The following is a 14840-nucleotide window of genomic DNA, read 5'->3' on the forward strand; positions in this document are numbered from 1 at the left end:
AGAAAGCTTTTCCCTAGGAAGAAGCGCTGGGGATGCTGGGCAGGAGCGGGAAGGCGTGTCGTAGGTTTGGGCGTGGAAGTTGTTAAGGTCCCATGCATTGTAAATGAGAAGTGTGGAAAACATGCAATTGTAAAAAGAAGCATTTTATAAAAAAACAAAAACAAACCCAGCAATTCATATTACTTGCCCAAAGTACACCCTCTATTGCCTTAGATACAAACTTAAACGATTATTTAGGAAATGTTTTCATTTATTTTGTATCTTTGGGGAACATGTTTAGTAAATAGAGCCCTTAGACTGTAAGCTTACTGGGTACTGGGAAATTCCTATAGTACCTGAATGTATCCTCTTTTGCCACATCTGACAAAAAGGTCGCTTCTCGCCTGCTCCCCTTCCCCCTCCCTGTTTTTTGTATTTTCCATTCTGTCAGTTATTATGTAAACCGGCGTGATGTTCTCATGAATGTCGGTATAAAAAAGTTCACAAGTTAAAAAAAATATATATATAGTTGCACTGGAGAAAGTTCAGAGAAGAGCAACCAAAATAAGGGGCATGGAATGGCTGCCCAATGAGGAAAGGCTAAAGAAGTTAAGGCTGTTCAGTTTGGAGAAGAGAGGACTGAGGTGGGATATGATAGGGGTCTACAGAATCATGAAAGGACTTGAACAAGTTAATGTAAATGGGTTATTTCCCTGTATGTACCTGGATCAGTCCAGACAGTGGGTTATGTCCCCCTTCCAGCAGATGGAGTCAGAGACAAACTCGAAGGGCGCCCTTATATAAGCAGGTGCACCCTCTGCGTCCCTCCAGTATTCCTCTGACTCCAGCAGATGAGTGGTATATCTTGCGGTTCCCCCTCTTCTCTTTGCTACAGATAGAACATTAGTTTTCTACTTTCTCTTCGGATGGCTCAAGTTTAATATAAAAAAAAAAGTGTAAGCAGTTACTCAAAGTTCTCAGTGCCTTGGCACTGAGAAACTTGCAGGCAGAACTGTCCCCATATTTAACCTTGTAGTGTGTTCAGGGTAGGTTCTGTCTTATTTTTCTGCACAGACTTTAATATTTTTCTCATTCTTCGGGGTGATAGTTGGTGGTCCAACCACTCCCCCTTTCTCCGACATGCTGCCCTGAGAAGCTGTCTTTCCTCTGGGCAGCGCTAGCAGAGAGGCGTCATTCCTCTGCTCAAAACAAAAAAATTTAATACTTTAAAGTTTCTTCAGAGGGACTTTTGAAGTCGTTGGTATTTTGAGCGGAGGTTTCTTCCCGCCCTGGTCAGAATTTGGGGGTGATCGCTGTAGCTGGTTGTGTGTCTCCCTCCCCCCATGCCGCGATTTTCGCGATGGAGAGCCCGGGTTGCAGCTCTCCAGAGAAGGCTTATGTTCGAGGTGCCTCCCCAAAGGGGAGGGACCCTCGACTGACCACTCGCTCAGCCGTGCGTTCGCAATCGTGCCAGCTTCTGGGGGGGAGGGGGTCGGCCCCGTTGCCATCTGGCGGCCATTTTGATTTCTGAGCCGATTCTGACCCCTGTCGATAGCCCCCCCCCCCCCCCCCCCTCCCGACCTGGCTACAACCTCGGGAGCTTCTTCAGGGGTTCTCCCTGATATCCTCTCCTTGGGCCTACCCCTCCTCCCCCCCCGGCCTGTTTTCAACGAAATTTGTTCTCCTCCTTCACAATGCTTACCTGGCTTGCTTGGAGCAGCAGCAAGAGCCAGCTCCTGGACTGCCTCCTGCCAAAGTCAGCAGATTTGATCAGCCCAGGGATGGTATGGGGTCTGGGGCTACCCCGGGGTCTTCCAGGGCCCAGCTGGTCCCTTAGCCGATTGCTCCTGCACCTCAGGATCCTCTGTCTTCATTACCTGATCCTGATTTGGATGACCAGACCTTGCACTTGCAGGTAGAAGGGGATGATGCTAGGGTCCTCCGTCTTTCAGAGGGAGGAATTGGACCCCCTAATCCCCCATGTTCTGAGGGAATTGGATATTGATGCGCCTGAGAATGCCCCTGGCACCAGTGCTATGGCTAAGAAGGGGATCCCGTCCTGGCAGGGCTGTGCCCACTGGCAAGAAACTTTCCTTTCCACGAGATGCTTTTCCAGTTGTCCAAGGAATGGGATGCCCTTGATGCTACACTCAAGAGTGGGCAGAGCTATGGACAAACTCTACCCCCTCCCTGAAGAGTTCCTGGAGCTCCTCAAGCTCCTCAAGGTATTAGTTTCGGTGGTCACTAAACGGACGACAATCCCGGTCACGGGTGGAGCTGCTCTCCAGGATCTCCAAGCCCGAAAGCTTGAGGTATACCTCAAAATGATTTTTGAGGCATCTGCCCTGGGGATCAGAGCTGCTGTCTGTAGCTCACTTATGCAGCGTGCAGGTCTCAGATGGTTTCAACAATTGTTCAGTGCAAAGACCTGCCTCCGGAGGAAGCGCAACAGGCGGAGCGTCTGGAATCAGTCATAGCTTATAGGGTGGATGCGCTGTATGACCTCCGGGTTCTGGCCAGGTCAATGGTTTCAGCGGTCTCAGCTAGACGCCTTCTTTGGCTTCGGAATTGGTCGGCGGATTCTTCATCTAAAAATCAGCTGGGATCCCTACCTTTTAAAGGAAAATTACTTTTTGGAGAGGACCTGGAACAGCTTATTAAGCCCTTCGGAGAGAATAAGGTGCATAAGTTGCCTGAGGATCGTCCGAGAAGCTCCAGGACTTTCAGCTCCACCAGGAGTCGTTTCAGGGGTCAACAATGGTTTTTTTTGTCAGTCCAGGCTGGTCTCTCAGAGGCCGCCCTCTGCTCATTCCCAGTCTTGGTCTCATTCCTTTTGGGGCCGAAGACCAACTCAGGATAACCCCTCCCAAGGAGGCCCATCCATGTTTTCCCAATGAAGGTGTGCCGACCCACGCCTCGATGCCCAGGATAGGGGGACGTCTTCTCCTCTTCTACGAGGAGTGGGTCAAAATGACCTCTGATCACTGGATCCTGGATATTCTAAAGTACGGCTACGCTTTACAATTTTCTCGGCCCCTAAGGGACAGGTTTCTCTTCTTACCGTGCAGCCCAGTGAAGAAGCAGCTCATTGTACGTCAGACGCTCGACAGACTCCTGGCCCTGGGAGCCATCCTTCCGGTGTCTCCGGTGGAACAGGGGTCAGGCCATTATTCCATTTACTTCGTAGTCCCCAAGAAGGAAGGATCCTTCCATCCAATCCTCTATCTCATGATGGTCAACAGAGCCCTCAAGGTCCCTCGCTTCCGGATGGAAACGTTGCGGTCCTTCATTGCGGCAGTTCACTGCGGGGAGTTCCTGGCTTCCTTGGACTTGACGGAGGCTTATCTCCACATTCCGATCTTCAAGGAGCACCAGCGTTTTCTACGCTTCAAAATACTCTGCCAGCATTTCCAGTTTCAGGCGCTACCCTTCAGCCTAGTGACTGCTCCCTGCACTTTCACCAAGGTCATGGTGGTAGTGGCGGCAGCCCTTCGAAGGTGTGCACAAGAATTCCCTCCCTATCTGGACGACTGGCCGTCAAAAGTCCTACGGCTTCTCCCCTCCTTGGGATGGATCGTCAATTTTGCCAAGAGCAGCCTCATGCCCTATCAATCGCTCGACTTCTTGGGAGCACACTTTGATACCAGCATGGGCAAGGTATTTCTTCGCCCGGACTGGTCCCGGTCCCTCATCTCTCAGGTACAGCGCTTTAGTAGCCTCCTGATCCCCACAGCATGGGACTATCTCCAGGTTCTGGGCTCTAAGGCTTCCACTATCGATTTGGTTCCTTGGGCTTTTGCGCATATGCGACCTTTGCAGAGAGCTCTACTCTCACGTTGGAAGCTGGTGTCAGAGGAGTTTCAAGCCCTCCTGACTGATCTTGCCAAGGACAGCCTGTGCTGGTGGCTCAGCCTGGATCACTTGTTGAAGGGTGTGAACTTGGAGGCACCTCAGTGGGTGATCATCACCACGGATGCCAGCCTCTCTGGCTGGGGGGCTGTATGTCAAATGCACTCGGCGCAGGGGCAGCGGGTGGACGTTAATGCAGGCGACATGGCCGATAAATCGACGGGAAACCAGAGTGGTCCGCTCGCATTGAAGCCTTTCCTCCCCCTAGTTCATAGGGCCATTAGGATACTCTTGGACAACCCGACCACCGTAGCGTATATCAATCGGCAGGGGGGAACGAAGAGCCGTCATGTCTCGCTGGAAGCGGACAAGCTGATGGCATGGGCGGAGCTTCACCTCTCCCGCCTAGCGGCGTCCCACATAGTAGGGTGGACAATGTCCAAGCGGATTTCTTAAGCAGATAACATATAGATCCCAGAGAGTGGGAACTCTCCGAGGATGCAGTGACACTCCTCTTTCTCCGGTGGGGAACTCCCCACATGGACCTAATGGCGACTCAGAATGCGAAGGCTCCATGCTTCTTCAGTCTGAGAAGGGAGCACGGTGCAGGAGGAGTGGATGCCCTGGTCCTTCCATGGCCACAACATCTCCTGCTCTACGTGTTCCCGCCCTGGCCCCTGGTGGGAAAGGTAATTCGGAGAATAGAAATCCACCAGGGTCCGTTCACCCTTGTAGCGCCCGAATGGCCACGAAGACCATGGTTTGCGGACTTGATCAACCTCAAAATGGACTGTCCTCTTCGCTTGGAACATCTACCGAACTTCCTACGTCAGGGTCCAGTATTTTTCGACAGGGCAGATCGCTTCTGTCTTGCAGCCTGGCTTTTGAGAGGCGCAGGTTAAGACGAGGTGACCAAGAGGATGATGTTTCAACCCTCCTCAAGGCCAGGAAGACTTCTACTTCCCTCTCCTATGTCCTGGTATGGAAAGTTGTTTGTTGTTTTTTTTTTTTTTTTTTTTGAGGCCTGGTGTGAGTCCATCAACATATCTCCACGTCGCGCTTCAATAGCCCAAATTCTTTCCTTTTTTTCAGCGGGGTCTGGAGAAAGGATTGGCCTACAATTTTCTGCGAGTCCAGATGGCAGCCCTTGGCTCTCTCATCCAACATCTGGACGGGGCTCCTCATCCTGATATAGTTCGTTTTTTGAAGGGGGTTAAGCACGTGAAGCCTCCGGTCCATACGCTGTACCCCTCTTGGAGGCTCAATTTGGTATTCCGGGTTCTGGCCGGTCCTCCCTTTGAACTGCTGAACAGTGCTAGCCTTAAAGATTTGACTGTCTTCCTGGTCCCCATTACCTTCGACCGCAGGATCTCTGAACTTCAGGCTCTCTCGTGCAGGGAGCCCTATCTCCGCTTTACGGATTCTGGGGTGTCCTTGACCACATACCATCTTTTCTACCAAAAGTGGTCTCGGCGTTTCAATCAATAGAACTTCCATCCTTCTCGAATGAAGACTCCAGGGAGCTCCGCCGCCTTGATGTCAAACACGTTCTTATTCGCTATTTGGAGGTGACTAATGACTTCTGCTTATTGGACCATCTCTTCGTCCTCTGGTGTGGTCCCAAGAAGGGCAGCAGGCGTCTAAGACTTCCAATGCTCGCTGGTTAAAAGAAGCAGTCTCTTCAGTGTACGTGAGAACTGGTCTGCAACCTCCAGCGGGAAACAAGGCTCATTCACTCTGGGCTCAAGCCGCCTCCTCGACCAAGAGTCAGGCGGTATCTCCATAGGAGATTTGCCAGGCAGCTACGTGGAAATTGCTACACACCTTTTCTCGGCACTATCGCTTGCATCTTCCATCACCGGGATGTGGCTCCTTTGGTGCTCGCATCATTCGAGCAGGGCTATCTGGGGCCCACCCTAAGTAGGGAAGCTTTGGTACATCCCACTGTCTGGACTGATCCGGGTACGTACAGGGAAAAGAGAATTATTCCTTACCTGCTAACTTTCGTTCCTGTAGTACCGCGGATCAGTCCACACACCCTCCCTAAGACTTTATGGGGTTGGGATTGTCTGTCAGCTGTTGTGTGTACCTTTTCCGGATACTAGTGTGTCGGGTCAATGGTTCTTTTTGCAAGTTTTATTGTTTTCAGAATTAGTATGTTATACCGGTTTTATAATGGTTCAATTTTCTGGGTTTACTTGATTCATCCAAGCCTTTCTTTTTATGCTTTGATATTCTGAATACTGGAGGGACGCAGAGGGTGCACCCTTGAGTTTCTCTCTGACTCAATCTGCTGGAATGGGGACATAACCCACTGTCTGGACTGATCCGTGGTACTACAGGAATGAAAATTAGCAGGTAAGGAATAATTTTCTTTTACTTTCTCAGATAATAGGATTAGGGGCACTCCATGAAGTTAGCAAGTAGCTCATTTAAAACAAATTGAAAAAAATTATTTTTCACTCAGCGCATAATTAAGCTCTGGAATTCATTGCCAGAGGATGTGGTTACAGCAGTTAGTGTGACTGGGTTTGGATAAGTTCCTAGGGGAAAAATCCATAAACTGCTATTAATTAATAAGCAATAGTAGCTTGAGATTTATTTAATGTTTGGGTAATTGACAGGTACTTGTGACTTGGATTAACCACTGTTGGAAACAGGATACTGGGCTTGAAGGACCCTTGGTCTGACCCAGTATGGCATATCTTATGTTCTTATGCTGGTCAGTCCTCAGAGATAGAATATAAATAGGAAAATAAATTGTTTGAAATTTGGAAAAGGATAAACAGTATTGGCACATGTAACTAGGAACCTTTAACAGTTAAAGTGATTTCTTTAATTCAACAGTTGCTGGCATTTGTTGAAGAAGAGAGAAAACGTGGCACTGTTTATCCACCACCGCATCAAGTCTTCACCTGGACACAAACGTGTGCTATCAGAGATGTATGTACTGCTTTGATATTCATCCTGCAGTTCATGAGCAGGTTTGAAGAATTTCTAGTAGCTGCTTTGTTTGTGAAAACTTCAAAGATATGAGTAAATTAATCTATCATGTAAGTCATGGATGATATTGGTAATAATATTGAAGATGAGAGGGAAACTGTTTTGTATATTGGGGTAGAATTTCTATTTTTTTGTAGCATTTGTGTTCTGGTGAGTGGAAAGAGGCAGGATGTATTCTTCTAGAGCATTCTAGGTGCAGAATTCAGTTCCCTGTACGTACCTGGATCAGTCCAGACTGTGGGTTATGCCTCCCTTCCAGCAGATGGAGACAAAGAAAAACTTGAAGGGCACCCTCACTTAACCTGGTGTGCCTCCTTCATCCCTTCAATATTTCTCTGTCTCCAGCAGATGGAGGTGGTGCAAACCCTGTAGTGGTGCCCTAATTCTTGGGTTGAGGCTCTTTCTCTTTACAAAAAAAAAGAAGAAACAGGAATTACTTTTCAGTCCTCCCAGGGGGGTTGGCAGATCCTGCGGGGTCATCCCCCCTGGTTGCAGGCTTTGGAGCTGGAGTCCGGTGTCCAAGCAGTTCTACCTTCCATTACCATTCACGGACTGGCACGATCCAGTCTAGTTTGGTGGCTGTGCTCAGACAGTCTGCTCCGGGGCTTTCTGCTGGTGGTGCCGGATTGGACAGTGGTCACCACGGATGCGAGCCTCTCCGGCTGGGGAGCGGTGTGCTTGCGGAAGTCAGTGCAGGGGCTCTGGTCCCCGGTTGAGTCTCGGTGGTCGATCATTCGCTTGGAGACCAGAGCGGTGTGCCTGGCGTTGCAGGCCTTCCTCCCTCTGATTCAGGGGAAGTCAGTCAGGGTGCTGTCAGACAATGCGACCACAGTAGCCTACATCAATCATCAGGGGGGGACCAGGAGTCGTCCGGTGGCATTAGAAGCTTGCCTGTTAATTCATTGTGCAGAATAGCACCTAGCCAGCATAGCCGCGTCTCACATAGCAGGGGTCGACAACATACATGCTGATTTTTTTTGAGTCGAAATCAGCTCGACCCCAGAGAGTGGGAGGCTTGCGGACAGAGCTTTTCAACTCATCTGCGACAGATGGGGCATGCCGTTCATGGACCTAATGGTGACCTTCAAGAATGCCAAGGCTCCGAGCTTCTTTGCTTGTCAAAGGGAAATGGGGGCAGAGGGCGTGGATGCTTTGGCGTTGCCCTGGCCGACGACAGTCCTTCTGTATGTCTTCCCTCCCCCCCCCCCCCCCCCCACCCCTTAGCCGCTGATGGCAAGGTACTATGTCAAATAGACAGCCATCTGTCGGCGGTAAGCCTAGTGACTCCCGAGTGGCCCAGTCTGCCGTGGTTCGCGGATCTCGTCAATCTCGCGGTGGAGGGCCCACTGCATTTTCCGTTTCTGCCGAACCTCCTTCACCAGGGGCCTGTTTGTTTCGATCAGGTAGATCACTTTTGTCTAGCGGCATGGCGTTTGAGAGGCGATGTCTAAAAGGTAAAGGTTATTTGGACGCAGTGGTTTCCACCCTCCTGAGGTCGCGTAAGATGTCGACTTTCTTATATGTGCGAATTTGAAAGGTTTTCGAATCATGGTGCGTTTCGCGTGCGATTGTCTCCACTCGGGTGTCCGTTTCCAGTATTCTAGCCTTTCTACAGGACGGTTTAGCTAAGGGATTATCCTGTATCAGCCCCCTGTTTTTTACGTGGTTCTGTAGACAGGAGGACTCCAGTGGCACACCCCGCTGTTGCCCGGTTTCTGCGAGGGGCAAAACATTTACACCCTCCACTGAATTCTCCATGTCCATCCTGGAATTTAAAAGTGGTTCTTAAGGCTTTGTGTGCGCCTCCTTTTGAGCCACTGAAGAGGGCGACGCTAAAGGATCTCACATTGAAGGTAGTATTCCTGGTGGCAATTTCCTCGGCACACTGGGATTCTGAACTTCAGGCATTGTCCTGCAGGGAGCCTTTCTTGAGGATCTCTGATTCCGGAATGAGTTTGCGGACGGTCCCATCTTTTCTGCCAAAAGTAGTTTCCTCCTTTCATTTGAACCCGTCGGTGGAGCTATCCTTGTTTACCGACCTGGATAGATCTGATTCTCTTTCAAAGGCTTTACGAAAGCTGGATGTCCGTAGCCTGCTACTGCGTTACCTGGAAGCTACCAATGGTTTTCGATTGTCGGATCATCTCTTCGTCCTTTGGAATGGACCAAAGAGGGGTAATATGGCGTCCAAAACCACCATCGGCCGTTGGTTGAAAGAGGCCATAATTTCCTCATATTTGCTCTGTGGTTGGCCCTTGCCGGAGGGGCTGAAAGCACATTCCACTCGCTCCCAGGCTGCTTCCTGGGCAGAGTGTCATCAGATTTCTCCACAGGAGATTTGCAGAGCAGCAACTTGGAAATCTTTGCATACTTTTGCGCGACATTATCGGCTCGATGTCCAGGATCCAAGCAATTTCGGAGCAGGCATATTGAAAGGGGGCCTCTCCGGATCCCAGCTCAAGTAGGTTCAAGCTCTGGTACATCCCAGGAGTCTGGACTGATCCGGTACTTACAGGGAAAAGAAAATTAGGTCTTACCTTTGATAATTTTCGTTCCTGTAGTACCAAGGATCAGTCCAGAGTCCCACCTGCTGTGTGCATAAAAGTTTTGGAGACACCGCTGCTTCTGATTCTGCTCTTGTTTTACCTGATATGTGATGTGGTCCGGTTTGTTGATTTGGTCAGTGATCCAACGGTTTCCCGGTTGAGATTTCTGTATATAGTTTTAAGTTAGGGGTCATTCTGCTTTGACATTGCGTAATACTGGCAGACTGTGGATGGCATCCTGCTATTTATGACAGAGCCAGTCAAATCTTGCTCTGTCTCCATCTGCTGGTGCGGAGGCAAAACTCAGGAGTCTGCTCTGATCCTTGGTACTACAGGAACAAAAATTATCGTAGGTAAGACCTAATTTTCTTTTCTTGTTCCACCCCACTCATGATTTATTATGAAGGTATAACAGCAACCAAGGGGGCCGATGCAATAATCTTCGCGGAAAGCGGGCGCTGACTTTTCAGTGCCCGCTTTAACGCATGTATGGCACCCATAAGGGGGGGCGCCATGCAATATGTAAATTAGGGGGTTGCGCTAGGGTCGTTTGCGTGAGCTTAGTGCCTCCTTGCTAATGCGACCCGCTGCGGCTGCTGGTTATAAAGACCGATGCCGGTAAACTCTGCCTCTGTTTTCATGAGCTGCCTGTCTGCCAGTAATGAAAATGGCCGAAGAGTTTATATGTATTTGAAATTCTGATTCTTCTGTTGCCCAATAACACACACAAGCTACTGGCCTAAGAGTCAGACAGAATAAGCCACATGCAGATTGTGGCACCAGGAGATCAGAGCCCAAGTAGGAGGCCACATACATACATACATACGCCTCCCATGGAAAAACAGGCCAGGGCTTTTCACCTTGGAAAAGGAATGGCTGATAAGGGATATGATAGAAATGTATAATTCTTACACGTCAATGTTTGTTTAGGTAAAAGTTGTTATCTTGGGGCAAGATCCATATCATGGGCCTAATCAAGCCCATGGACTCTGCTTCAGTGTTCAGAGGCCTGTGCTTCCACCACCCAGGTATGAGAAAGTTCTGGTATTTGCTGGGTTAAACTTTCATTGTATGGTTCAGGCATGACTTAGAACATTAAGCTTTTACTTTTCATTAAAAAAAAATAAAAAATTGGACTGGTTCAGAGGTAGCATTGCGTACTGCCATGTGGAGGGACTTGGGTTTGATTCTGTGTGCTGGGGATGCTGCAGAGGTGGGGGTTTACAGCCTCTGTGTGTATGGGGGGGGGGGGAGTGCATGGAGGTGGTCTGTCATTGTGTTTATCGGGTTCCAGAAGGAGCCCCAATGCATTGCCCCTGACTAAGGTCGGTGGCTGCAGTGACTGAACTAAAGCAAGTTGAAAGGGATTATAAAATGGAGGGGGCGGGGGTTGCACAAGTAGCACTATGTCACACCATGTGCAAAGGAGAAAATGTATGAAATGGTTCAGATAATTGGAACTGGGTTTTTGGTAGAAAATGAGTAAAAACTCCCACTCCTTTTGTTAATGAAATAGTTTTGTAAAAAAAAAAAAATTATAGCGCAACTGAAGTTGCAGATGTCTGTGCATGGGGAGTTTTGACTTCTATGTTTTCTGTGATTTGGTGCTGTTGTGCTTTGCAATTTGGTCTTAAGGAGAAGAAAGATGGGAAGGAGTGGACATGTGATCATTTAGTTTTGTTTTTTACTCTGTTCCATGATCTCAGAATTTCTCCAGTGCATTTTTTTTTTCCTTGCAGTTTGGAAAATATTTACAAGGAGCTGGCTACAGACATAGAAGGTTTTACTCATCCTGGACACGGAGATTTGACTGGATGGGCTGAGCAAGGTACAGGGTTGGAAGGGTTTTCATCTGTTTTGACCATTACGTTGTTTTCCAAACCTAGAAAATTACAGGCCAATACAGTACAGAGCACACTGTTAGTCTGCTTTTGGACGCGCTAGCTTTACTCCTTATTTAGTAAGGGGTAATAGCGCGGCCAAAACGCGCGGCCAATGCGCCCGCAACATGCAAATGCATGTTGGCCCTATTAGGTATTCCCACGCGATTCAGAAACCAAAATATGCAGCCAAGCCGCACATTTCACTTTCAGAAATTAGCGCCTACCCAAAGGTAGGCGCTAATTTCTCCAGGCACCGGGAAAGTGCACAGAAAAGCAGTAAAAACAGCTTTTCTGTGCACCCTCCGACTTAATATCATGGCGATATTAAGACGGAGGTCCCGAAAGTTTAAAAAAGTAAAAAATAATAATAAAAAAAATTTAAAATGGGCCTGCGGCTGGCAGGTCGAAAACCGGACGCTCAATTTTGCCGGTTTTCGAACCCGTGGCTGTCAGCGGGCTCGAGAACAGACGCCGGCAAAATTGAGCGTCTGCTGTCAAACCCGCTGACAGCTGCCGCTCCTGTCAAAAAAGAGGCGCTAGGGATGCGCTAGTGTCCCTAGCGCCTCTTTTTACTGCCGGGCCTAATTTAAATAAATTAACTTACTGTATCGCGCACACAGTGTCTTGTGTGCGCACTGGGAGAGCGGGCGCTCGCCTGCTTTCCTGCGATTTTACTTTATCGGCCTGTTAGAAAGGAGTTTCATTTAACAATATTTCATGGTATCCGGAAAAAAGGCATTGCTTTTCACTTGCCACATTGGCTGAAATATGTAATCCTTTTCTGTTTTCCAATAATTTAGGGGTACTTTTACTCAATGCTGTGCTCACCGTTAGAGCGCACAATGCCAATTCCCATAAGGAATGTGGCTGGGAGGAATTCACAGACGCGGTGGTGTCCTGGCTGAACAAGAACTTGGATGGACTCGTCTTCATGCTGTGGGGAGCCTACGCACAGAGGAAAGGCTGCTCAATTGATCAGGTAGGGGGCAATTTTTGTTTTGTGTCTCTTCAGGAAACGTTTGTTCCTCACTAGGGCTGGAATCGTAGGCTGGTGACTAGATCCAGACTGAAGTTTGGATCATAACTTGTCTAACATTAATAGCACTGCTAACTTTTTATATTTCTTTTGAATGTATTGTAGCTTTTTAAAATTATCTTCCCATAATGAAATGATCTGCTTATTAATGGGTTTCAGGAAAATCAATGATTTATTGTTTGGCAATGCTTGCTTGGACCGTGACCGGGGCTGACTGACAGAAGAAGGGGGTTGATGCTGAAGGCAGTTTGAAACCTTGGTTGGGTTCTGAGCAGTGACCAATAACCCCTGATCTTCTGAAGCCCTAATTGTTAATAATGGTGTATCTGCCACCCTTGCAATTATTAAACTTGGCTCTTTGTAAAGTTCTTTGGAATACATTCTGTAAAATCAGATTAACTTCCTTGATGTTGATGTGGGACTTCTTTTCCCAAAGTAACTGGAGGCCAAACTTACACCCCAGAGTTATGCATGGGTAGAGCATGAAAAATACCAGATTTGCTAATTGAGAGGTGGAACAAACTACTGACCATGGGAGATTTTCCTTTTGGTCTGCAGAAAGAGCTTGTGGCAGAAGTGAGCTGGAAGTATTTCTGTTGTTGGATATTAGGGGCACCCCTTTTTCAAGGGAAACCCTCACTCCTTTCATGCTTGAGGGGGAGATCTTCCCTCCTTGCCTATCCCACCTTTGGGCCCAAAGGTTTACCCACTCCTATGCTAACCCCAATACATCATGATCACCACCTTGGGACAAGTCCTTCTGTTCACTCCAAATATCTCAGCATTCCGGTATTTTGTCAGCTTCCATTTCTTAGCATTCAGACAGGTTAATCTACGGCTAGTGGGTTTTGCACTTCTACCAACAGATGGAGCAAAGCTGACATCCTGTGTATGTATATGTGTGTATACACACCCCCGCACTGACATCAGCCCGCCAGTATTCTTCATCTCCAGCAGACTGTGGACTGGGGATTGCTTAAAAAAAAAATTTAGAAGTGGGGAAAAAAAGTAAATCTCCTCTCGGTCCTGTGATACCTTATTTCAAGTCATGTTTTCCTGAGGTGATATCTGCGGATTCCTGCCTTGGTCTGATAGTTTGTTTTCCGGCGTGGACTTAGCTGAGAGGCTACCTGGTGCAGGAAGCCGAATGTGGCAGTGAAGGCCTTTGCTCTCTCCCCCCGCAGCCCGAACATATACTCGACCGGGACAGGCTGAGCTCAGGTAAAGAGTAAATATTTAAAAAAAAAAAAAAAGAGGGGGAGATAATTTTAGGGATTCCATTCCTCTTCTGGGAATCCAGGTGGGCGCCTAAATTAGATGAAGGCGATTCTTACTCCTGGGAGGATGGGGAAATCCCTCCTTGGTTGGAGCCGTATAGAACAATGTTGTGTCTCTTTCATAGAGATGAATTGCCGACTCTGATCTCCCAGACGCTGAAGATGCTCTGGGTGCCGGGTGCTGATTCCAGCCAAACATGAATCCTATTTTAGTTCCTTTGCATAAAGTATCCTGTGTCTTCCCCATTATGGATCCTATTCAAGAATTGATTGATCTTGCATGGGGAGCCCTGGAAGCTATTTTTAAAGGCAGACTAGCCCTGAAAGCACTGTACCCCCTAGATCCGGTGGCAAGAGAGCAGTTGTGCTTTTTGAAAGTGGATGCGCTGGTGTGTGCTGTAACCAAGCAGACAACTATTCCTGGAGAAGGGAGAACGGTATTGAAGGATGTACATGATAGGAGAATTGAAGCTTTCCTTTTCATACACCAGATCAGTCCAGACAAGTGGTTTTTGCATCCCTACCAGCAGATGGAAGCAGAGAACAAAACTTTGAGGCACTGCTACATGTCAGAGTGCCACCTGCAGTCCCTCTGTATTTCTCTGTCTCTAGCAGATGGTAGAGGTGCACATCTGCAGTCTGGAGTTTTGATAGGAAAAAAACCAAACCAGAAGGAAGACAGAAGATTCCTGGAAGTCTCTCTAAGGTGTTAGGTTCCTTCGTGGGCCATCCCTTGGGTAGAGCAGGGCGAGCGGGGGGTTGGTGATCCTTGACCTAGCTCAGCCCTTATCTGTTAGGGGAGGGGTGAAAGCCAGGGGTCCTGGTTTCCTCACCTCCAGTGTCTGTGCCCACCTGGCATCCAAAAGCAGGCAAGTAGTCCTTTTCTTTTTGTGGTTTCCTTGCTTTTTGCTGGTGGTTTCTTTTTTCTTTGATTGTGCCTTTAAGAAATAAAGAGTGAAGAGAGCTTGACATGCTAATAGGCCGGGAGACAGGGCCGAGTGAGCGAGAACAGAAACCTCCTGATCGCCGGGCTGGGTGCTCGCTCAGCATCAGGAACGTGCAGCCAGCGGTGTTTTCTCAGCAATGGGCTGTTTTTAGGCTTGACTGTGATTCAGGCCGATGCCTGTTAGTGTGGGGAAAAGTTGCAGCGGCTGCAGTTTGAAGGGGTTCGCCACAGTGCAACAGTGTTTTGTGCGGCGTGTACCTCGGGAGGGCCTTGGAACTCTTCGGGACTCTCGGGGGGGGTGTCAGAGCACGAGGCCAGCTG

General features: G+C 48.5%; 1 protein-coding gene across 2 annotated transcripts in view; it reads left to right on the top strand.

Moving 5' to 3' along the window:
• The window catches only part of UNG (uracil DNA glycosylase), a 30405-nt gene that overhangs the window by 1246 nt on the left and 14319 nt on the right, over window positions 1–14840 (top strand). For both annotated transcript variants that reach the window (XM_029619333.1, XM_029619332.1), the window contains 4 exons: window positions 6676–6771; window positions 10308–10405; window positions 11117–11205; window positions 12061–12239. In XM_029619333.1, coding sequence (XP_029475193.1) covers window positions 6676–6771; window positions 10308–10405; window positions 11117–11205; window positions 12061–12239 — 462 coding nt within the window. The remainder of the gene's footprint in view (window positions 1–6675; window positions 6772–10307; window positions 10406–11116; window positions 11206–12060; window positions 12240–14840) is intronic.

The sequence above is a fragment of the Rhinatrema bivittatum genome, chromosome 11 (genome assembly GCF_901001135.1).
Source record: "Rhinatrema bivittatum chromosome 11, aRhiBiv1.1, whole genome shotgun sequence".
In the NCBI taxonomy this organism is placed as follows: domain Eukaryota; kingdom Metazoa; phylum Chordata; class Amphibia; order Gymnophiona; family Rhinatrematidae; genus Rhinatrema; species Rhinatrema bivittatum.